General features: G+C 36.0%; 1 protein-coding gene across 1 annotated transcript in view; it reads left to right on the plus strand.

Annotated features, from left to right (window-relative positions):
* Positions 1-24,060, plus strand: part of LOC145291562 (integrator complex subunit 4-like) — a 99,679-nt gene extending 75,619 nt beyond the window's left edge. Inside the window, exons 16-19 of the mRNA XM_080137625.1 lie at positions 1,414-1,601; positions 15,470-15,767; positions 20,722-20,842; positions 23,866-24,060. Coding sequence (XP_079993751.1) covers positions 1,414-1,601; positions 15,470-15,767; positions 20,722-20,842; positions 23,866-24,008 — 750 coding nt within the window. The 3' untranslated portion in view covers positions 24,009-24,060. The remainder of the gene's footprint in view (positions 1-1,413; positions 1,602-15,469; positions 15,768-20,721; positions 20,843-23,865) is intronic.
* The last annotated feature ends 2,309 nt before the right edge of the window (positions 24,061-26,369 follow it).

Genomic DNA, 26,369 nt, shown 5'->3' on the forward strand with positions numbered 1-26,369 from the left:
AAAATAGTAATATATCCAAAAATTACGAAAATTTATCGTTAAACAACTGCTTTTGTATTTTTAGTAAAAAAAAACGTCTATCAACAAATATTGCCGCCATGACACAAATAATCTAAAATATTCTTTTCAGAGTTATGTCCCTTGTGTGTAGATTCTTACTGTCTACTTTTTAACGTCTAAGAAAAATGTGATTTTACCCAATTTTCTGTAAAAATTACTTTTAACTATAAACAATTTCTACTCGATGATTTTTCGTAATTTTTGGGTATATTACTATTTTCGACATGACAATTAAGTACATTATATTGTTTTTTCTTAAAATCGATCTGTCAATAAACACCGTTTATTTTACCCAACGTGATGGATTTTGAAAATAAACATTTGCTCACTTTGATGTCATAACCTAAAATAGAAAGTAAAATTGATGTCACCTGTTTTGCTACGTACTTAGGCTGAGATGCAATCAAAACTCTAATCTCTCGTAATGGAATTTTCCACTATTCTAGCCTTGTGTGAAAAACTCCTGTTCTCAAAATTATTTTTAAATATGTGTCACTAATCTTGTTATATTGACATCTTTCTTGGTATTCACTCATCATGGCAGCATCTAACCTTTTCCATTTGGCTGACGAGTTTTCTCAAGATGTGTCTGATTAGTATTTACTTGTAAAATCACGTCATGAATTGCATTTTCTAAATACATAGGAAGACTATTATGTTGGAAATATTCTGAACAAGATGTTTAGCAATTTGCATAATTGAGTTTATTATAATTTATGTTGCGTTTTGTACACTTTACATAAGAGGAGAGGTTCTATAAACACTCTCACAAAAGAAATTTCAAAGGTAGGAACTCTCAAATATTGGAGGAAGTTAATTTTGATTAACAAAAGAAAAAAGAGAAGAGCACTTCACCTTTGCTAAACTGATTTTCTAAAACTTTCCAGAACAAATTTTTGAAATCGCACAAGAAACCGACTAAGTATCTCTTTGTTGTATTTGGAATTGTAAAATATATTTGATTGAATGCGATATTTACCTTTGTTTGGTTTGTCACAACCTTTATCCAAAAAAAAAATGATTGTTCTTAAATAAAAGTGTTTTTGCATTTACTGTACAAGTTAAAAATAACCTTCCAAATAATTTCTAACATGTTCTTTTTGAAAACCTATATAAGTCAATGAGTGTATATTATAGAAATTGGTTTGTTAACAGAGCATTCAAGTAAGTTTCAGTAAAAGTTACATTTTTTTCTGGAATCCAACGACACCATTGAAGTTTATATTAATTGGAATTCATTATTGAGATGAGTATAATCGTCTGCAATAAATAAAATTAATACCATTGAAATTTTCCTTTGATTCCATTTTGGATTACTACGGCCAATTTTGATGCATTTTGTTTTTGTTTCAGATTGGGAAGCTGATTGAAAAACTAAAGCATTTATTTCTTGGCGTTGGTGCCACTGAGTTAGGACTTGTCCATCAGACGCAGTTGAAGGCAATGGCTATCAAACTGAGGTTGATTCTTCGAAAATGCAATGACATGGATGGTCTGCAAGCATGCCAAGTCTTTATGCAAACTATGCATAATGCGCAAAGGTAATGAATGACTTTGTTGCTGTTGTGAATTTGTCTGAATCTTTTTGTACTGTTTTTAGTAGATTTACAATCAAAGAAACAGAAAAAAGTTAGATTAGATACATATATTTTATTTGTTTTAATGTGTCTTCATTCCTATATAATTTATTTTATTCCATATATGTATATTATATATATATATATATATATATATATATATATATATATGTGTGATGAGAATAATGGAAATAATATTCCGGTGAGATAGAGAGATAAAAAAGGAACAAATCAAATAATATGGCCATATTTATTAGGTTGTTGCATAAGTTCCTGCCGTTTTTGTTTTCTTTTAATTTTTTTAATACAATCAAAGAATTTTAACAGCAAAATTAAGTTTGTGTGGGACCCAAGTTCCAAGTTTTTGTGTGAATCCCATGGACTGAAGGTGGCGTGAAATTGTCACAACATCACACTTCATCTTTTCACCCAATTCTTTATATGTTTGATGGCCATCTTCCTTCAAAAGAACCCCGAGTTCGTCTTCGTCTATCTTGATTGGTCTTCTGGGATGAGAAACATCATTTAGGTCAAAATTACCGTTTTTGAATCTGGTAAATTAATCTCGAACAGTTCTCTCAGCTATAGCGTTTTCTCCGTATACAGCACAAATATCCTTGGTCACTTAATTCGCTTTTTGACCTCGATTAAAGGCGTAAAGGAGGTGTTGAAAATGTAATTTTTTTATCTATTTGATAATCCATTTGACGATTCTAAAAAACGAGAAAAAATATATGAGCAAAAAACGATGACCATTATCTTGTAGAACAGAACACATGCTTTTTAATGATTTATAACATTTTAGCAAATATTAAAACATGTTTTGGAACAAAAGTTTGTTATGAAACGGCAGGAGCTTATGCAACAACTTGATATTAAAAAAACATTTGGGGATAAATATGGCCGTGTGACTTGTTCTTTTTTTTTATCTCTCTCTCTCTCTCTCTCTCTCTCTCTCTCTCTCTCTATATATATATATATATATATATATATATATACTCCTATAAATTCGTTTTTCTTTTGTGTGTATTGATATTCGTATTAAAAACCCTCTTTTCTATTTATTTAAACAGAAAATACAATTTTCTTATATATGGTCTGTGGAATTGCATTCACTAGCAAAAGATCTAGCTAAATTTGCATATTCTTTTCAAAATTCATTTTAATTTAAGATAATCATCTTTAGTTAACTATTACATGTAATTATATTCATGCAGATATTCTATATGATTTATACTTGCATAATATTTGCGTAAAAAGTTTATAGTAAACACAAAATTGTTTCCATATATATTTATGTATGCATATATATTTTTGTTGCACAAATTTTGCCTGCCAAACTCCCCCAAGAGCTTTTGGTCTACAGACATGAAACTTCATATATAAGGTATTTGAATCCATGGAAAACTTTATATTTTAGTTTTAGCCCGGAAAAATCGGTGGAAAGGTGTGAAAGTTAAAAAAAATTAAATTTGCCAGGTGAAGGTTGAACGCCGGCATTACGAATGCATAATGTAGTTGCTATTGGTTAATGTTTTAATTTTTAGCCTTGCAGTAAACATGTTTTCATAGCCCAGTCATTTACAGCAGAGGCAAAATAAATCGTGAAGTGAACGTTTTGGTTTCGATTCTCGGTGCTGGCGCATGAGTCTTTTTTTTATACTTTTTAAATCATTATATATTGCATCCAATCTATCTATCTATAAAAATGAAAACGTTTGTCTGTCTTTTCTCTATGGTAGTTAAGGAAGACTATTATACAGAAAGGAATTACTTTACATATTCACTTTTTAATATATACATATGCACATAATGTTATGAACAGTACATCGGGCCTGAGCAAAGCCGGGCGGAACTACTAGTATATCTATAAAAGTGAACGTGTCTGTGTACATTTCCCTACACAATAACTCTGTCAATTTTGAGGTTACAGACTCGAAATTTGATATACAGAGTACTGAGATTTAGGAAAATCTATGTGATTGGTTTTTGGCCAGAAATTTGGCTGTTAAGGGGTCAAAGTTCAACGATTGGACCTTTGAGAACTCTACCAAACTCCTCCGACAATTTGGGCTCTAAACACTTGAAATTTAAGATATAGGTTCCTTGGACATTGATCTAACAGAGTAACTTGATTTGAGCCCAAAACAATAAATGTTAAGGGGTCATAATAGGGGTCAAAGTTAAAGCACTTTTTTCGCCGATATTTTTGAAAGTAATCCTCTCCTTTAGATTGTCTAGCCTTAATTTTTAAAAATGTCGCTTCCGGTTTGGCAGTGGTCATAACAGTATAAACGTTAGGTTTTACCCTGTTCTTTTCCTCCTTTGCGGTACGGGTTTGAGCCTGCCTTCCTACTACCACTTTTTTTTTTTTTTTGCTCAACATACACATCCAAACACCCGGGCAACGCCGGGCTTAAATGCTAGTATATATATATATATATATATATATATATATATTACTAGCAAAAGTACCCGTCGTTGACTGGGTTCAAAAACAGCCTACAGAAAATGGACTCTGATTTATGAAAGTATGATAGGTTATGAAAAGGAAGGGTTGTAAAAAAATAGCTTCGAATTTGGGGGTATCAAAACCGAAGCAAAATATGATGAAAGTAAAAATAGATAAACCCCATAATTTATTATACCATACCTGTTCACACTGAAACACTTATCTCAATATTCTGTGGATCTATATTAAAAAACCTTGTTAAACTTTGTGACATATTTCCATTCTATGGAGGTTAGGTGCGAACAAACATCCCATAATTTTATTATACCATATTTCTTCAAACTGAAACATAATTATCAAAGCATACTAACGCACATAGATATGAAAAGTCTTTATTAAAGTTTGTGCCTATTTCCATTCTATGGAGGCCAGGCGCGAATGCAGACCTCACAATTTTATTATACCAACCCTGTTTAAGTTAAAACATACTTATCAAAGTATTATTATGTACATCTATATCAAAAACACTTGTAAACATGTTTTTTTTAAATTTTTAAATTGTTTATTTCCATACTTTGTGGACCAGGTGCGAATGCAGACCCCACAATTTTAATGAACCACCATTCTGCCAGATCAAACATACCCATTCCTGTGTCTCGATACATCTTCTATCATATGTGATCAATTTTCTATACTAGTCAACCATATTTATGACCAGACACACACACACACAGACATTCAGCTTTATATTATAGATTTGTTTTAGTGCGTTTTTATTCCAATCTAATTTTATATCCATACATACCACAAAGTAGTTCTTAGGTCTAATGGAATATCCGTGTTCTAAAATATTTTGAGAAAGATCTCTTCGTCAGCTATGTGTTTGACTTTGGTTAAAATGTGCTTCTATAAACAGTCTCACAGCAAACAATGGCCTCAAATGTGTTATTTAGTATTTTATTTTATTTTAATATAAGATTTTTTTTTTTTTTTAGTGAGAGACTTTTGTAAATTCAGGAATTATTTATATTTATTTGTGCACTTATAAATGATTTGTTATTGTTTATTAATTTGTTTGTTTTTATTTTCTGCGTTCTAGTTGAGAAACGGTTAAAACAATTGAATTTGAATTTAAGTTAATTAATAAAGGGAGATTACTTAGTGAGCTGATCTAAGTGCGATAACCATGTTATCAATCTATCTATCTATATATATATATATATATATATATATATATATATATATATAAGCGAAAATGTGTGTGTGTGTGTATGTATGTATGTATGTGTGTTCGCTTTTTGTGTATGTCTGCAAAAGGCTTTTTTCCGATTTTCGCTCATTCTTAAAACTTTTTATATCACATCTAAATAATATCTACAACTTAACAATGAGGGTCGCGTATGTATTTAACTTTTACCAAGCAAATGATGGGGTGGCTGGCTTGCAGTGCAAAACTAGGTCAAATATCACGCCACTTCCTCGCACCTGTATATTTCAGTTTATAAACTTTAACTGAACACATTTACCAATTTCTTTCCTTCGTGGCCGAGATGTTTGGATGTCCGGCTTTTTTTCCCTTTCGTTTCCACCTTCGCGTCAAAGCTTCGGGGTTCAATCCTACCTTCTGACCAGAACTTTTTTTTCTTTTACACCTCCAAACACCCGGCCAACGCCAGGTACCCCCCGCTAGTATATATATGAGTCAAAATGTGTGTTAGTGTGTCTCACAAAAAATTTCCACACAGGCAACGGATTTTCACTAGATAGTTATCATTTTGAAGCTCAACCCTTCGGACGACAAATATGGAAAAATTGGCTAAAAACATTCATTCCTTCACCCTCAATGAGACGCTTTTCTACAGAGGGGGGTAATAAAAAAATCGTTCCTTCATTTTCCTTTTCTACGACGACGATGGCGTGATGTTTGACCTAGAAAACGTTGACGTTCGTTTAACCACCTGTTTTTTTTAACATTTCATTTCGTCAGTTCTCTGTCTCTTTAGCGTCGGGGCAACGTGTCACTGCTTTTTCCGCCTTAGCCTCAAGGCTTCAGGTTCGAACCTACCTCCCTACCAAAACTTTTTTTTTTCTTTTACACCTCTAAACACCCAGGCAACAATTTTTTTTTTAAATTATTTTAAACAGGGTTATTACTTCGCCCATTTTGTTTTGATCTACCTTCCCCCCTCTCCCCAACACACATACCTCCAAACACCCGGGCAACGTCGGGCAACCCCGCTCGTCTATTATATAAAGGGCAAAATGGGCGTGAGCGTTTGTGTCCACGAAAGGCTTTTTACATCAGGTTTCTTGTATCGGTCAGATTCCGTGAGAAGTTTTCACATACTTCCCTGATCATAATATCTCGCATTTGCAAACGGACATCCTTTCTTTCATTTTTTTGATCGAGTTAAAAAAAATTTCCACCGTGGCGTCATCTTCAGTGTTTGTTTGTCTTTTTCGTATAAATAAAGCGAAACTATTCAAACGCTAAATTATATTATTTAATTTATAAAGTACTATTATATTAATTATTATTATTTACTCAGTGTGTTATGGTAAAATAGATTGAAATAATTTCAATCTGTTTAGTTATTCAAATTTTTGTATTCAATGTATTACGACTTGTGTGCAATTATTATTATTACTAAACTTATTTTGAGAAATCAATTAACCCATATAAACTTGCATGAGCATATATACATGTACTCCTGTACTATTTTTTTTTGTTTTTTTACAAAGGAGTCGCCACTAGAGGATAAGGGTTAATGGGTATACATTAGTCAATGTGATTATAGTGTAGTAAACATTAGTAGAGGGAATTTTGTAAATTAGGGGGACGGTTCATCAAGAACTTCTTTACGTTGGACTTGAAGACAATCAGATTGTAGTCAGCTGGAAAGCAGGCAAACGGAAGAGAGTTTCACAGGCGTGCAGTTCTAAGAAAGAAGCTTTGTTTATGGAATCTACATTTAGGTTTAGGCACAGGTAAAGAGTGGGGGAAATTATTCATAGTGGTTTTGGCTAGACGAGTGTTTTTCGTGAAACTTTGGTGAGGGGGGACCATGGATTGAAGCTCAGACGAGCACTTGCGATGAAAATAATGATAAATCAATTAATTAAACCACATGTATGAGTATACCCATATACATATGTGTGCTGGTCCGCAGGATGCCCACATGCCCACACCCATCTCACTTACCCATCATGAAATCAATATTTAATTTTTATATAATGCAGAATCTGTGTATAAAATATATATTTATAAAATTTATATATTAGTAAAATAGTAACTGGATTGTGTCTACATTTTCTTATTGAGGAAGTAGTATTTTCCACTGGAGATGAATTAATTTAACAGCTATCCTGTTTTTAAATCTCTGAAACAGCAACATGGTAAACAGTTAATGACAGTTTTTTATTTAAGATTTATTTTTTGTTTTTTTTTACTTTTTTTCTTTCACTGTATTTCAGTATGAAAAAATGAGATTCTACTTTTTTAGGCGATTATGTGTGAATGCACTGAAAAATTGGAAGAAAATTATTATTTTAGAATTTAGAATGGAGGATAACTTTTGCATATTAATTTACCATAAAATTATCCTCTATTTTTAGGGCAGTTAACCATTTTATTTTTTCTATGGGAGACAACAGCATTTTATTTTGAAGAGGACGATTTTTTAGATGATTAGTTTGGTTTTACAAGGATTTTGTTTAAAGGTAGGCTTGCTATTTAGAGTTAGGGTTAGTAATTAGGTTAATGGAGTAGGTGTGGAAAAGACTTTTCACTGAAACTTGAGGTTAGCGTTAAGGTAAGGTTTTTAGGGGGATTGCTTATTGCCACTCTCACAGTGGTACGTTTAAAAAAGGGGATTTTAGAGGGTTTATCACTCAGATCGAGGGATTATAATGGTAATTGTTTTTATTGCCCCCTCCAAAAAAAACCTTGCAAATTTATCTTTTTAAAATGAAACAATGAATCGATTGTTTACACATGCATGATTAACAGTGTTAAAACCAAGAATTTTACCTGACCGCCCCCCCCCCAAAAAAACCACACAAAACAACATTTCTCCATAAAATAATAAACGATTTTTTTCTAATTTTGCAATGTTATGTGTCCAAGAGATTGTTCTTTCTAATGATATCTGATTCATTTTTTTTTTTTTTTTTTTACATAGAGGTCATCACTTATAAAGGCCCAGAAGCCACTCGGGGATAAGGGTTATTGTGTGTACAGTAATCAATGGGATAGTATCGTAATAATAGTTAGTATCGCAGGTTTGATAAAGTGTCATTACTTAAGGGGGCGGTCCATCAAGAATTTGTTTATGTTGGACTTGAAGACATCCAAGTTGAAGTTAGGAGGGAAACAGGCAAGCGGCAGAGAGTTCCACAGGTGTGCAGTTTTAAGAAAAAAGTTTTGTTCATGGAATCTACGTTTTGATTTAGGCACAGATAAAGAGTGGGGAAAATTATTGACAGTGGTTTCAGCTAGACTGGTGTTTTTTGAGAAAGATTGGCGAGGGGGGGACCAGAGATTGGAGCTCAGAAGAGCACTTGCCATGGAAATAACGATAAAACAAAGATAGGCTCGCAACATCGCTTCTGTGGGAGAGAGGTTGCAGGGTAGAGAAAAGGGCATCCCCCACCAAGCCACGGAGTCTATTTTGTACTCTGTCAAGGCAGGATAGGCTGTTTTTAGCAGCTTCTGTCCTGATGTGGCAACAGTACTCCATCCTTGGACGTACTTGGCTTTTATATAGATAGAGAATTGCATCATTAGTGAGATATCTTCTGGAGCGGTAGAAGGATCCCACCATCTTTCCAGCGACCTTGGCAACAGACTTGATGTATGTGTCCCATTTCAGATCAGGAGTAAAGGTCAAACCCAGAAGCTTGTAAAAACACGGGGCCTCTCCCAGACGAGAGCCATCCATCACAATTGATGCCAGATGGGGATCAGAGCGTTGATGATGTAAAGGTAGGAGCTTAGTTTTAGATGCATTAAAGGTAACCACCCACCTCTTCTCTCCATTGTACCACGCACTCAAGATCAGAGGAGAGAGAATCAAAGAGAACTTTGTCATTTACGGCCTTTGATGTGTTGCCATAGATGGTCATGTCATCAGCATAGATGTCAACGAATGATTTACGTATGTGTTTTGGGAGATAATTGATGTAGATCAGGAAGAGAGTTGGGCCCAGGATGAACCCCTGAGGACTCCAGCAAAAACCATCCTCTCATGGCAAGATCGGTTCTACGCATGCATCAGACGACGTCATAACCTGATTTAGTTTAAATATTTGAAGAACTGACACAATTTCATGTGCGTCATGTTAGCTCAGTTGGTTAGAGTGTTGGGTCATTATCCAAACGTTTTGGTTTCGAATCGTGGTGTGAAATGTCTTTCTTTCTTTTTTTTTTTTGATTTTTTAAATTTTAAACTTATGAAAACTATGTAAATATAACAGCGAAAATGTATGTATGTATGTATGTGTGTTCGCTTTTTCTGTATGTCTACAAAAGGCTTCTTTCAGCGAAGCGGTTGGTCTCTTCACAACTTTTTAAAACTTTTTATATCACATATAAATCATAATATCTCACAGTTAACAACGAAGCTCGCCTGTCTATTTAATTTGCTCGATTTCGGGAAAATAAATATTCAACATTTGTTGCTCGCCACATGTGGGTTAGTCTTTTTCCTATAACATCTTGGGAAAATAAAAATTAAAAAAAGCATACCGCAGTAAATACTATCCCGCAATCAAACTTGACCTCATTAACTCATTAAAACGGGCACCTTCTAAATCCAACTAATTAAATAAATTCAAACGTGTTTCCCTTAGTATCTCGCAGTGGGGCAATGATTAACGCCGCACTTTTTTTTTTAGCACTTTAATTTACAACTGTGCCTCAACGGTTCGGGTTCGATCCTCATACTTACTATTTTTTTTTTAACCCCCCCCCCCCCCCCCGGAGTTTCCACACACACCTCCAAACACCCGGGCAACGCCGGGTACCCCTCGCTAGTCTATATATATAAAAGCGAAAATGTATGTAGGCATGTGTGTATGTTTGTGTGTCTGCTAAAAACTTTCGACAGACAGAACAAAAATTCACAAACTCGGTATCATATTGAAGCTCCACCATTCGCTCGAAAAATATCGAAAAATTGGGCAAAAACGTTCATTTTTTCACCCCGAAATTGACAATTTTCGACAGGGGGGGGGTCAACAAAAACGGTCCCCTTGTGACGATGACCGGTTCTACGCATGCGCCAGATGAAGTCATGACCTGATTTACTTTAAATAGTTGAAAAACTGAACAAGTTTCATGTACGTTGTGTTAGCTCAGTTGATTAGTGCGTTGGTTCATTATTTAAACATTTTGGGTTCGAATCGTGGTGTGAGATGTCTTCTTTTTTTCTTCGATTTTTTAAATTTTCACGAAAATGTATGTTATGTATGTACGAAAATGTATGTATGTATGTTTGTTTGTATGTATGTGTGTTTGTGTGTCCGCTAAAAACTTTCGACAGACACGACAAAAATTCTCAAACTCGGTATCATATTGAAGTTCCATCCTTCACTCGAAAAATATCGAAAAATTGGGCAAAAACGTTCATTTTTTCACCCCGAAATCGACAATTTTCGACAGGGGGGGGGAGTCAATAAAAACAGTCCTCTCATGACGACGACCGGTTTTACGCATGCGTCAGATAACATCATGACCTGATTTACTTTAAATAGTTGAAAAACTGACTAAATTTGATGTACGTCGTGTTAGCTCAGTTGGTTAGCACATTGGTTCATTATCTAAACATTTTGGGTTCGAATCGTGGTGTGAGATGTCTTTTTTTTTCTTCGATTTTTTTAAAATTTTCATCAGTGTTATTTAAGCCATTTTTCACATAACGTTCGTTTTTCTGGGTTTTTTTTTTACTTCACTTATCCACCCCCGACCACACACCCAAAAACACCCGGGTACCCACCGATTTTTTAAATTTTAATATCGAAACGGGCTTATTCAAGCCATTTTTCACGTGTTCATTTTTCTGTTTTCTTTTTCGTTTTTTCAATTTTTACATTTAACATCGTTCGTTTGTCTTACGCTAGTTTTTTTTTTTTTGATGTTTTTGATCCCCCCCCCCCGCTTAAGTTTTAACGTTCGTTTTTGTTTTCTTTTTTTACTTTATAACAAACAAACCTGGTCATTGACCTCATTTGCTGAATAGCTTCCGTCGTCGTCTTCCGTGCGCGCACCTGTCAATTTGGTTCTTACTTAAATAAATTCAAACATCTTTCAGTAACTCATTCTGGCTGGCCAATTTTATTTTCAAACTTCGCCTCAGGGCTTCAGGTTCAATCCTACCCCCACCCCGGTTTCTTTTTTATTTAACAGTACACACACCTCCAAACACCCCAGCAACACCGGGTACCCCTGCTAGTATATATATAAAAGCCAAAATATGTGTTAGTGTGTGTATGTGTGTCTCACAAAAAATTTCCACACAGGCAATGGATTTTCACCAGATAGGTATCATTTTGAAGCTTAACACTTCGGACGACAAATACGGAAAAATTGGCTAAAAACATTCATTCCTTCACCCTCAATGAGACGCTTTTCTACAAAGGGGGGTAATAAAAAAATCGTTCCTTCATTTTCCTTTTCTACTACTACTACGACGATGGTGTCACCTAGAAAACATTGACATTCGTTTAACCACCTGATTTTTTTTTAACATTTAATTTCGTCAGTTCTCAGTTCTCTCTCTCTTTAGCGTCGGGGTAACGTGTCAGACTGTTTTTTCCGCCAGCCTCAAGGCTTCGGGTTCGAGCCTACCTCACTACCAAAACTTTTTTTTTCTTTTACACCTCCAAACACCGGGGCTTTTTCTTACCCCCCACCCCTAGACACACAACGTTATCTTAAGATTGCATGTTTTTTTTCTGATTTTTTTTTTTTGGTTTGGTTTTTCCGATTTTTTTAACAGGGTTATTACTTACCCTCCCCCCATATACACACCTACAAACATTCGGGCAATGCTGGGTACCCCCCCCCCTAGTATATATATAAAATGCAAAATGGGTGCGAGTGTTTGTGTATGTCCGCCAAGGGCTTTTTGCATTGGGGTTCTTGTGTTGGTCAGATTCCGCGAGAAGTTTTCGCATACTTCCCAGATCATAATATCTCACATTCGCAAACAGACATCCTTTCTTTCCTTCTTTTTGATCGAATTCCCACCTGGGCGTCATCTCAGGTGTTTGTTTGGCTATTTCGTATAAAGCAAAACTATTCGAACGCAAACAACAGAAAGCGGGAAATTTAACTGTTCTGATGCTTCACTTAAGTACTTGGTCGTTGGTTAATGTAAGGGAAACCCTTCATACTGAGACAATTACTATTTATTTGGATACTGCCAGAATGCCCTCTTTTTGGAGGAGCTGGTTTTCCCCCCACATTAAAAACGACCTTGTGTCCAATTTGCTTTTGTGGAGAAGCAAATAAATACCTTACCTGGCCCCCGGCCAGGTTTAAAAGCAACATTCATTTCTGCGCATGCGTGGCGACTCCTATGATTCTTGAGTTAATTACCAACTCATTGAATTCACTATCCTCTTTGGTCTAATGATTAACAAGGAAGACTAATTACCCTACGTTTTCGAGTTCGATCCCACCTCTCTCTATCTTTTTTATTTCAACCTTGTGCCAATATCCTTCACTCGAGCAAAAGTTAATTACCAACTCATTGAATTCACTAGCATGGAAAACTAATTACCCACCTCTCTCACTCTCTTTTTTTAAATTTTACTTAACCACGTCGAAGCCATTCTTAACATTGCTTCATCTTTGTACCAATATCCTCCATCCGGATAACGCCGGGTACTTCCCGCAAGTTTATAATATAAATCTCTCCTGTCTGTTTAAATGTATGTATAGATGTATATATGCATGTTTCACAAGATCAGTATCGTTTTGAAGCTCGACCCTTCGGACAACAAATATCGAACAATTGGCTAAAGACATTCTTTTCTTCATCCTCAATTGGACACTTTTTTCTACAAGGAGGGGTCGCTTTTTCACCGATATTTTCGAAAGTCATCCCCTCTTTTCGATTGACTAGCCTTAATTTAAACCTTTGCCACTTCCGGTTTGGCGATGGACGCAACAGCAAAGACAACATTTTTTTTTTTTTTTTTCATGCTTTTTCCTCCTTTGCGGTACAGGTTCAAGCCTGCCTGCCTACTACCACTTTTTTTTTTATTTTTTGCTCAACACACACCTCCAAACACCCAGGCAACTCCAGGCACCCAGGCTAGTATATAATAGATTGTCTTGATTAATTTTGAATTTTGTCTTAAGTCATCAAAGCAAAAATATTTGAGTTTAACATTTGTTTTACATGCTGTCATGTGTTCAATTTCAGAAATTGATTTGCAAACTAATATATCTTTGGTCAAGTCTTTATCCTTCTCGCTCTCAAATCCAACCTTATAACTTCCTCCCATGGTTTCTTTAGCCTTTCCCTGCCACCTCAACTGTTATACATCTACTAATCCAAGCACTCTCAACTTCTTTCCATGTGACCAAACCAAGAAACCCTTGTGTCTGCACATATCTTCTTATACTATCAAAATTTAATCTACCTCTGATGCCTTAAAAAAATTTTTTTCAAATTCTTTTTAGCATCAAACAAGGCATATTGCTACTTTGATGTAAAAGGTTACTATTTAGAAATATGTCTAACAGGGGAGTGTGGGGAATTGAGCAGCAAAATGTCCATCCACATTACATCTAAACTTCTGTAAGTTAGTATAGTCAGGGAAGCAAAGGGGGGGGATTCCAAAGTCTAGCAGTCTGAAGGAATACATTATTTGAGTAGGTGTTCCAGCATCTAGAGGTATCCACAATGAAGTGGTGGAATTTTGCTGCTTGTTGGGTTATTCAGGAGAATATACATCAACAGGACATAAGTGAACATCCTATTAAAGTGTTTGTATTGTAAAACAGGCAGATGTAATATTGCAGAGGTTAGAGCTTGGCAGATAGTTCAGGACCTATTAAAATTGAGACTGGGGGGGGGAGGGCTCCGAGGGAGAAACTTGTGGCAGATGCACCAAATGTTGCAATAATACTTCAAGCATGAGCGAATTGTGGCTTTGAAAAGATATAGAATATTCTCTCTGGTGTTAGTAATTTTCTAGTATGGTAGAGAAAGCCCACTTGTTTTGCAGCAGCCTTGGCAATGTCCTCAATGTATTTGTTCCAATTCATGTCGCTAGAAGCAGCTTATCCTGCCTTGACATAGTTCAAAATAGACTTTGTAGCTTAGTGGGGGGGGGGCTTTTCTCTTCCCTGCAATCTCTTTCCCACAGAAGAGACATTGTGAGCTTATCTCTGCTTTATCGTTATTTTCATGGCAAGTGCTCATCTGAGCTCCAATTTATGGTCCCCCACCTCGTCCTGATTATCACAAAAAAACACTCATCTAGTTGAAACCACTATCAATAATTTCACCCACTCTTTATTTGTGCCTAAACCTAATGTAGATTTCATGGACAAAGCTTCTTTCTTAGAACTGCATGCCTATGGAACTCTGTTCCGCTTTCCTGCTTTCCAACAGACTACAACATGGTCATCTTCAAGTCCAATGTGAACAAATTCTTGATGAACCATCCTCTTAAGTAATCCAAGTTATCAAATTTCCACTACTAACGATGACTACAACATGTTCCCTTTAACCACTGTACACGCATTAACCCTTATCCTAGAGTGGCCTCCGGGCCTTGATAAGTGGGTGACTCCTTTATAAAAAAAACAGAAAAACTTATTTATACACATATGTGGGTGTGTTGTATTGTCTCTCTGTAACAATTTATCTGTTTATTGGTCACGTATAATCATGTTTGTTGCATTTCTACGGAGATGCGTGCTGCTAATATACACTCTGGCTTATTCCAGACGTTTGACAATCAAACACAGACGGTTTCATAACAAAATTGTTTTTTTTTTTTTTAATCATTATTTTTGCCTGCAGTTGTCATCAGATGTATCGAGGAAGAGTGAAAGGTCAGGTTGGTCTAAGGACGTAACGATCGTGCGTCTCTCTCTCCGTCTCTCACTCTCGTCTGCTCTTATTTACATTATTAGATGGAGAGAGCGATCACATATAAACAATCAAAGGCGAAATAACTCCAAGTTATTCAAATGCTTAAATGATACATCACCTATACCCAGAAAAGGGAGGCAACTCTTCACATATCGTCCAAGGGATAAAACTGCTACAGGCTTCACACTACCAAAAACCCAACTAACATTGACAAATTTCCAATAAAACAATATGAGTTCATTTTTTTGCTCACTTTTGTGTTTCAGGTTTTTGAAGGCGAACGAATTGGAACCTGATCGATTTGTAAGTGAATTATTTGCTTCTTTGGCAAACATTGAAGAGCCAAAACCGACTGTGATGTGTAAATTGATCCAAGCCCTAATGTTCCGTATCCACCCGCTACCCCTCACAGTTTCTAACCAGGTGCGCAAAGTACAAGCTATCATTCATGAGCCCACCGGCACTTCAGACACGCCCATCAGATTTATGGCAGGACTCAGTGCGTCCCTCTTTTTGGATGCAAGTCTGGAAAATGTGCAGGATATCTTTCGATTGAGAATTCGGGTAGGTAAAAAAAAACATCACTAAAGTTTTATTTTGATCTTTTTTTTTTTTTTTTTTTTTTTTTTTATTACATTTTCACCCCAAACAAGGCAAATTGCCACTTTGGTGTAGGGGGCTACTATCAGGGGCAACAACTACTGGGGTACTATGTAGGGATTTGGGCAGCAAGGTGTCGGTTCACGTTACACTTGAACTTCTGCACGTCAGTACTGTTGGGAAAGCAGGGACCTGGAATGGAATTCCAGAGTCTTGCGGTTCTGGGGAAGAAACTATTGGAGTAAAAAGATCTTTTACATCTAGGGACCTCTACAGTGTGGGGGTGGGATCTAGTAGCCTGTCGGGTTTGTCGAGGGTGCTCGCGTCGTGGGGGCACAAGTGATTGCAGTTCATCAGAGCATTCACCACTAAAATACTTGTAGAACAGGCAGAGGGATGCAACATTTCGTCGATGGGACAGAGGCTGAAGCTTAGATGCCAGTTCAGGGCCTATCAGATTTGCGACTCTCTTTTGAACCTTGTCAAGGAGCGAGAGACTAGTAGCAGATGCACCAGCCCAGATGTGGCAGCAATACTCCATACATGGGCGAATGGTGGCCTTATAGAGGTACAGGATACTTTCGGGTGTTAGTAGTTTTCTAGCACGGTAGAGAGAGCCCACCTTTCTTGCAGCGGCCCTGGCAATGCCTTCAATGTAATTGTTCCAACTCATGTTTCCTGTGAACGTTAGGCCAAGGAGTTTGAAAGATGGACTCTCAGATAAAGAGTCGTTGGCCATTGCTATTGGTGGTAGAGAGGGTTTCTTGTAATTATTGAATGAAACTAGTTTAGTCTTGGCAGCATTGAACGCGACCAACCACTTTTGTCCCCATTCCACTACAGATTGGAGGTCTTCCTCTAGTGTTTCTGCCATTTCTTTAGAAATGTGTTCATTCGTCTTCCTGTCGTGTCTGCCATAGAGTGTAGTGTCATCGGCATATATACCCATCTCAGAGGCAATGTTGTCGGGGAGGTCATTTATGAATATCAGGAACAATAGAGGTCCAAGGATAGAACCCTGGGGCACTCCCGCATTTATATCATATTGTTTAGATGTGCGACCGTCGAGGACAACCTGGATTTTTCTCTTATCTAAGAAGGATTTAATTATGTTAAGTATTCTACCAGTGATACCGTATGATCTGATTTTACTGAGGAGACCCTCATGCCATACCCTGTCAAAAGCCTTAGATATATCTAGAGCTACCGCTCTGCCTTCCCCCGCTTTGTCCAGTGATTGGTATATACGTTCAGAGATCACGGTGAGGATGTCTGCTGTGGAACGGGCTTGTCTAAATCCATATTGTTTGTCAGTCAGTAGTTTAGCATCTGTAAGATGATGGATTAGAGCGTGGTTAATTATGGTCTCAAATATTTTGGCAAAAAGTGGAAGGAGGCTAATGGGGCGATAATTTGATGGGTCTGTCCTTTCACCAGAATTCTTGAATACTGGTACAACAGAAGCAGTTTTCCAACAGCCCGGAAAGCAAGCTTCATTAAGACATTTGTTGTAGAGTTTGGAGAGAACTGGAGCTACTTCGGCTGAGCACTTTTTTAATAGCACAGCTGGGATAAGATCGGGTCCACATGCTTTTGAGGTGTCAAGGTTTTTTATGATAGCATGCACCTGAGCAGGGGTGGTTTTCAGATCGTCTAGTGTGGCGTCTGTGCGCATAGGAAAGTCAGGTAGGGGGTGGTTGGAAGGGTCCAGTGTGGAGTTTGAGGCAAACCGACTGGCAAGCATGTTAGCCTTGTCGGTTGCTGAGGAGACAACCTCGTGATTGTTGGTTAGTGGGGGAATTGTCGATTGCCCATTATTTACTACACTGTTGTAGATTTTCCAGAAGTCTCGAGTTCCTAGTTTTTGTGCTTCGATGCGCTTTTTAGTGGTTTCCGTAAATTCTCTCTTAGCTGTCGCTATTTCTTTCTTAACGTTATTTCTAGCTTCTATATACTTCAGTCTGTTTGAACTGGACTTATGTCGGTTAAACCTACGGTATGCATGCTGCTTTTGAGTAATGGCAGTTGCACAAGTCGACGTAAACCATTGGGGAGAGTGGGGCTTACTATAAAATTTCCGCATGGGAACATGCGCTTCGATTGCAGTTTTGAACCAGTCAGTGGTCTCGTTTGCACACTGTTCAGCAGGGAGAGAGAAAATATTTTTCCATGGAGCATCTCTAATTAGTTCCCTGATGGCTTCCCAGTCAGCCTTATTATAATATCTCGTTGTTTTGAGCACTGGCTCTTCAGTTTTGGGTCTAGAGTTTAGGGCGATTTCAACCATTATCACTGCATGATCAGCGTTCCCGAGTGGGCTGTGGGCCTTCGCTATGCAGTCATCGGGAACTGTGGTCAAAAACAGATCTAGAAGTGATGCGTGTTGTTCTTCCTGGTCAGGGAAACGGGTTGGAAACGTAACAATTTGTGATAGGGAGTGAGATATAGCGAAGCTATGGGTTGTGCTGCCCGCTGCATCTGTGTGAGTAGAGAATCCAAGCCAGTTTTTGTGGTGGACATTAAAGTCACCAAACACATGTATTTGTGCGCTAGTGTCGAGGGACAGTGCCGTGTCTATGCTGTCAGATACTTTGTTTATTATGGAGCAGTCCTGAGTCGAGGGAGAGCGGTAGAGAAAATAATAGTAGCTAATACTGTGTTGCACGTTTAGTCTAAAGCACATAAAGGCTTGATCATCTGTTTCTAGGTTTGTTTCTCTAGTCAAGGGAAGGGTATTACGAATGTAAACTCCAAGTCCGTGCATATGTCTGTCAGAGTCCTTACGGCAGAGTGGGAGATATCCAGGCATGTTAAAGTGGTTAGAGGGAATGGAGGAGTGTAGGTTAGTCTCACTTAGTGCTAAGATATCCGGGGTATTTGTTAAGAGAAATGCTTCAACATCAGCTAAGTTAGTTCTAAGCCCACGGATATTTGTGAATGAGAGCCTCAAGGGAGGAGGCAAGTTGAATTTGTTTGTCCCTAATCCTGGTTTAAGCTTATTTTTAGATTGTACTGTCGTCATATTTTTTTTTAAGAGTTTCGGTAAGGGGGAGCTAAGCAAGAGGTTATGCGGAGCTTCAGACATGCATCACAAGTAGACCATCAGCTGACCTTTCTCCAATTAGGATTGTGGCCTCAGGAAAGCCCACCGGGGATGAGTGCAGGGTCCCTTTCCATGCGCGTCATGGCACTGCAAACAACCCGATATTATTCAACTGTTGATGGAGCAGCCGCTCTAAGCGCTACCAAAGAGTTAGGGCTCCTGTACTACCAGTCGGGAACAGCAGCCAGGAACTGTCAATCCGGTACCCTCAACCCTTTAGGAGAAGGTCAACCCAATCTAACTGCTCAGGCATATCTTATACTCAAGCACTCCCAAATGTTCAGTTTTAGGGGTGGGGCATGCTGGGAATGGGGAAGAACGGCGTTCATTGCCCTAGCCAGGAAACAAGATCTACCGCTGGGTGTTTCTGTCGAATCACTGTTAAGGAATGTGAGTTTTTCCACTTTTCAGTCAAAATCCACTTTTTTTGCTTTACAAACGTATCGCGTCATTATGATTAAAGTGTTGTTTAAACATTAAGCAAAATCCTTCCAAATTGTACAAAAATCACACAACTTTGATGTAAAATCATTTTATTATCTAACACATCTTCATGCAATTCATAGCATTATATATATGTATATATATATATATATATATATATATATATATACACACACAATAAATCAAATTATTTTTCAACATTTTCAACTTAAGTTTTGTTTTTATTAAAGACAGCTTAGAGGTCCTAAGCTGTCATCTAAGCTTTGACCTCTGTCCCACCAACGAAATCTTGCATCCCTCTGCCTGTTTTACAAGTATTTTAATTATGGTGGATGCTCCAACGAAATGCCTTGGCGTAAATACCCCTGTTAAACCCGACAAGCAGCAAAGTCCCACCCCTTCACAGTTGAGATCCTGAGATGTAAGAAGTCCTTCTACTCTAATAGTTTCTTTCCCAGAACTGCTAGACTTTGGAATTCCCTTCCAGGTTTCTCCTTTCCAACTGTACTGACATGCAGAAGTTCAAGTGTAATGTGAACAAACCAAACATCTTGCTGCCCAACTCACCACATAGTACCCCTGTAGCTTATGTCCCTGGTAGTAGTCCCCTACATCAAAGTGGCACTGTGCCTTGCTTGGGGTGAAAATGTAATAAAATAAGAAAAAAATTCAATATTAAACGAACTATATTTATGAGTGATCGTTTTTCTTTAAGATTGTTTCACATACATAGAATATCCTGCACATTGTTGAAAAATATCGACATAAAAAATATCGACATAAAAAATGTCAACATAAAAAATGTCAACATAAAAAATGTCAACATAAAAAGTATTAACATAAAAAATGTCAACATAAAAAATGTCAACATAAAAAATGTCAACATAAAAAATATTAACATAAAAAATGTCAACATAAAAAATGTCAACATAAAAAATGTCAACATAAAAAATGTCAACATAAAAAATGTCAACATAAAAAATGTCAACATAAAAAATGTCAACATAAAAAATGTCAACATAAAAAATGTCAACATAAAAAATGTCAACATAAAAAATGTCAACATAAAAAATAAATTATGAAATAAAAAGTGAAATTATCACTCAAAACTGAAATATAAAAAAAAAATTTGATACACGAAAAACAAATTGTATTTTTATAGAAAGATTAATTTTGTTTACATCCAAATTTTATCAAAATAAAAACTAAATGAATATCACAATTTTAATTTGAAGACAATTTCATTATTTTCATACATTTTTACTGACACGATGTGTTTGTGATACCTAATATAAGAAAAACACTTAAGTGCTGATAAGTTTCCATGCAAAATGAAACCTATTTATCGATTTGTTTCTTTTCTTTCTTTAGGTCAAGTATCCTGACTTGCATGTGCAACTGATCAGACCCAAACTAAATGATTTCCGAAAGTTAGGTCCTCTGCGTTCACATCTACTCACAGAAGTCATTCTCTCTCATTGGCTTTGGTCGGGTAAGGAACTTTTTTCATTTGATTCATTTTCAAAATTTTTTTGTCATGAGCAATTCTATTTGTTTGCAAATAATTTGTCATACTTTGTTTTTATTTCATCAAGCAATTAGTGATTGCAATCGTTTCTTTAGGTAATCAGTCAAACTAGCGAGACCTGAGGAAATTCCACAATTTCATCTTTCATATATTGCTGCCATGTTTGAAACTATTTCCATTCAATGGACGTCTGTATTCATACCTGACCCCATAATACAATGGTACCACTTTTGCTCAACCTAAAACATACTTGTCCATATACTCTGTTGATCTATTTTCAAAATATCAATCGTTATGGAGCTGTCTCCAAAAACGTTGCAGGTGTTTGACATATTTCTATTCTGCAGTCAACCAGCACATATGCCGAACCCTACAATATTATTGTAGCATTTTTTGAATAGAACAAATACTGCACTTTGATCCTAACATGAAAGTGTATTTCATTTTGTTTCATGTTTGGCACAACATGAATATCAGATTAAATTTTTTATTGTAACTTCAGCAATTAGGCAATCGCAACCTTCCAAAAAAGCGGAAGGTAATAACACCTGCATGAACACGAGATGCTCAAAAATGACGACGAGATAATGATTTGATTTCAACATAGAAGAATACATTCACATTATTTTGATAAACATTTACAAATTTACTCGTTATAAAACCAACAAGTGAATATACACAAGTGAGATGATGAGATTAAATGGAGTTCGCAGTTTATCTTGCACATTATATTGATTTAAACCTTGTTCTCCTTAGCCGACATTATGTAGATGTCTCGTTACAAAATTGTCAAACATATATGAAAAAATCTTTACTGCAGAAAAGTGCAAAAACAGTTAATAAAAGATGATTTATTTCTTATAAAATTATTTTGTATTTTTTCTTTATGGAAGTTAAACTATCGTTAAAACTAATAATGTTCTATGATTGAATTTCATAAAAATTTTCCATGATCTCAATTGAAAAAGAAAAAAAAGTCCAATAAAATCAAATAGGAGCGAAAACGAATGAAAACGAATGAAGCAGAAAGGTGCATAAAAACGCATGACAAAGAAAGAACTGGATTTTAATTAAAAACATAAAAAAAAGATCAGACTAATAAAAATAAATTCAGTTATATTTGTTTTGAAGAAAAATAAAATTTTCTTTAAATTTGCTTCTCTTTAGAAGTTGATGCTTAAATCATTTTTTTTTCTCCAATACGTATTAGCATAATATATAAAATCATTTTTTTTCAAATACATATTAGCATAATATATAAAATTATTAGCAGGCCAGCAGCATATTTCATATCAGTTCAAGTTGGCTTCTGCAATAATCCTGACATGCCAGGGGGGACTGGCTGAATCCTATAAAGTAATCCCTCCTAGGCTTGCCTCCTCCTTTGAGAATGGAGAGTTAGTTTACTGTTGCTTTTCAGCCTTATGTCATATGTTAGTGCAGTTGAAAATAATTCGGTTGCTAAAATGAAGAACTCGATATAATTATTGTAATCTACTGTTTTTATTTTTGTTCTCCCCAAATAAGGTGTATTGCTACTGTAGCATAAGAGGCTCCAGTGATAGGGACCAATATGTTTGTTCACATTATATTTAAATTTCTGCATGTTGATACCATCAGAGGTGAGTAGAGGAAGAATTCCAAAAGTGAACAAGACGAATAGAATATTTTCCAACGTCTGAAAGCAGTGAAAGAATATATGATTCCTTTGGCAGCATTTCTAAGAGGAAGAGTTTATTGGTAGATGCACCAGCCCAGATGTGGCAACAATATTCCATGCGTGAACGAATGATGACTTTGTAGAGTGTGGAATAATAAAATTGTTGCCCTAGAAAAGATGACATGATTCCATTTCCATTTAATGGAAACCGGTTTTCTTTTTTTGTTGCAAACCATCTACTAGTTGGCCAGTTGTGTACAAATTCCAAGAGTGATAGGAGTATTCTATCATGTCTGAAAGTGACACAATGTTCAACGAGTGAGATCAGAAATGCTCCGCTGTACAACTCATGCTCTCTACCGATCCAAGTTATGACAACAGGACCATTGCCAGCACCCTCAAAATACAAATTTGGGTGGTTCAATACTTGAGGGCACATCTCAACAAAGTTTCCGGTCATGGTCTTTGGTGTGGTTTTAAGTGAGGGCCACATTATGCCACCTCACATCTTTGAAGTTGGCTTGAAAGTCAACACCAAAATGTATCTGGATGTGCTGAAGAGTGTGTTGATCCCCTGGTGCAATCAGGTGGCTGCTGGCAGACCCTGGGTGTGGCAGCACGACTTGGTGCCAGCTCACAAGTCCAAAGAAACTCAAGCTTGGCTTCAGAAGGAGTGCTATGACTTTGTACTTTTCTCTCACTAGCCCTCCTCCTCCTCCTTTGACCTGAACCGGCTTGACTACTTCGTTTGATCATACGTCGAGAACATCACCAACATGACCTCCCATAATACCAAAGCCAGCCTGGTTGTCGCCATCTGCTGAGTATTTGGCAAGCTCCTACTGGCACTTGTGAAAAAGGCATGCTCCCAGTTCCAGATCCATATCGAAGCAGTGATTGAGGCTGAAGGCGGCTACATTGAATAGATGTCAGTTCTACTACATAATCAGATTACTTAAATTGATTTTTTCAATAAAAGTTTTAAAATAAAGTTGTAGTGTTGTTTTTTTTTATGACGACAACTTTATCGTTTCACCCTGGATAGATACAGGATACTAGCAGGAGTCAGATGTTTTCTTGACAGGTAGAGGAAGCCTGTCTTCTTTGCAGCAGATTTAACAGCATCTTCTGTGTACTTATTCCACTTTTTACCTGAGATTGTCAGTGGAATAAGATCTAAATTCATTCTGCTGGTCAGGAAGCGGTTTATCATTTTAATGTCGATTCAATAATGATTTTAACATTTCAGCAAAGTACGGATCTTTCATGTTTCAATTTTTTATCTCAACCGACACGTTTGAATGTAATATTCTTTTCTTTCTTTTAGAACCGTGTCCCGTGGAAATCTCACTTGTTTTATGTACCCCATCAGATACACAACTGATGCCGCAAATTGATGAGGATGCTAATAGCATAGAGTTGTGTAAACCTGTCCTTGTGCTCGTGGCTACAAAACCCGTGAAACGATAGAATCATCGTCAATCGATTTTAATTCAACAAAATAAAATATTTTCCATTAAAATTGTTTTTTTTTTGTTTTTTTTTGTTTTTTTGACTCACTACTTATCAAGGCTAAAAGTCACTCAAGGATAAATGTTAATGGGATAAATAAGTTTTTAATTTAACGATGAAGAATATCATGAGAGGATTAAAAATGAGAAATAGAATTAACAAAATTTGATTTCTTTTCAGGACACGTTATGAAAAATATTTGTTGACATTAGATTTGATACTCGTTCTGATATCAATAACTAGATGATTAATAACTTTTTCTTGTCAGGCAATGGATAATCATTCAACATTATATTTATATATTAAAAAAATCATTTAACGTTATATTTATATATTAAAAAATCATTTAACGTTATATTTATATATTAAAAAAATCATTTAACGTTATATTTATATATTAAAAAAATCATTTAATGTTATATTTATATATTAAAAAATCATTTAATGTTATATTTATATACTAAAAAAATCATTTAATGTTATATTTATATATTAAAAAAATCATTTAATGTTATATTTATATATTAAAAAAATCATTTAATGTTATATTTATATATTAAAAAAATCATTTAATGTTATATATAATGCTATCAGGGACTTAATTAGCGGGGTCATTATGAAGGGAGATGAGTAGAAAGATGTTTGTTAACATTACACTTGAACTTTTGTATATCAGTGCAGTTGGGAAAGTAGAATCCCGGAAGGGAGTTCCAAAGACCCGCAATTCTGGGGAAGAAACTATTGGAGTAAAAGGCTTTCTTGCACCTAGGGATCTCTACTGTAAAGGGGTGAGACTTAGTAGCTTGTCGAGTTTGTCACGTCGGGGAGGTACGAGTGTTTGCAGTTCGTCAGAGCATTCACCATTAAAGTATTTGTAGAACAGGCAGAGGGATGCAATATCTCGTCGATGGGACCTAGATGATAGTTCAGGACCTATCAGGTTGGCGACTCTCTTTTGAACCCTGTCCAGGAGCGAGAGATAAGCAGCAGATGCACCAGCCCAGATGTGACAACAGTACTCCATACATGGGTGAATGGTGGCCTTATAGAGGTATAGGATACTGTCAGGCGTAAGTAGTTTTCTAGCACGGTAGAGGGAGCCAACCTTCCTTGCAGCAGCCTTGGCAATGCTCTCAATGTATCTATTGCAGTTCATATTCCCTGTAAACGTTAGGCCGAGGAGTTTAAAAGAAGTACTTTCAGGCAATGTGTTCTTGACCATTGCTATTGGTGGTAGAGAAGATTTCTTGTAGTTATTGAAGGAAACAAGCTTAGTCTTAGCAGCATTGAATGTGACCAACCATTTTTGTCCCCATTCCACTACAGATTGGAGATCATCCTCTAGTGTTTCTGCCATTTCCTTGGATATGTGTTCATTTGTTTTCCCCTCATATCTGCTATAGAGAGTGGTGTCATCGGCAAATATACCCATCTCCGAAACAATTTTATCAGTGAGGTCATTTATGAATATCAGGAATAATAGAGGTCCAAGGATAGACCCCTGAGGTACTCCCACATTTATGTCATATTGTTTAGATGTACGACCGTCGAGGACAACTTTGATTTTTCTATTACTTAAGAAGGATTTAATTACATTATGAATTCTTCCAGTGATTCCATATGATCTAATTTTCCTTAGAAGACCATCTTGCCATACCCTGTCAAAAGCCTTAGATATATCAAGGGCTAAAGCTCTACCCTCCCCCGTTTTGTCCAGTGAACGGTATATACGTTCAGAAACTACAGTTAAGATATCTGCTGTTGAACGGGCTTGCCTGAATCCATATTGTTTGTCAGTCAGGAGTTTAGCAGCTGTTAGGTGCTGGACTAGGGCTTGATTAACTAAGGACTCAAATATTTTGGCGAAAAGCGGGAGGAGGCTAATGGGGCGATAATTTAGTGGGTCAGTTCTTTCACCAGAATTCTATTAAATTATTATTAAAAAAATCATTTAATGTTATATTTATATATTAAAAAATCATTTCATGTTATATTTATATATAAAAAAAAATCATTTAATCTTATATTTTTATATTAAAAATATCATTTAATGTTATGTTTATATATTAAAAATCATTTTATGTTATATTTATATATTAAAAAATAATTTTATGTTATATTTATATATTAAAAAATCATTTTATGTTATATTTATATAAAAAAAATAATTTAATGTTATATTTATATATTTAAAAAATCATTTAATGTTATATTTATATATTAAAAAAATCATTTAATCTTATATTTATGTATTAAAAAGAATCATTTAATGTTATATTTATATATTAAAAAATCAATTGATCTTATATTTTTATATAA

Source organism: Euprymna scolopes, chromosome 12 (assembly GCF_053919585.1).
Source record: "Euprymna scolopes isolate OS-2025 chromosome 12, ASM5391958v1, whole genome shotgun sequence".
NCBI classification, from domain to species: Eukaryota; Metazoa; Mollusca; class Cephalopoda; order Sepiida; family Sepiolidae; genus Euprymna; species Euprymna scolopes.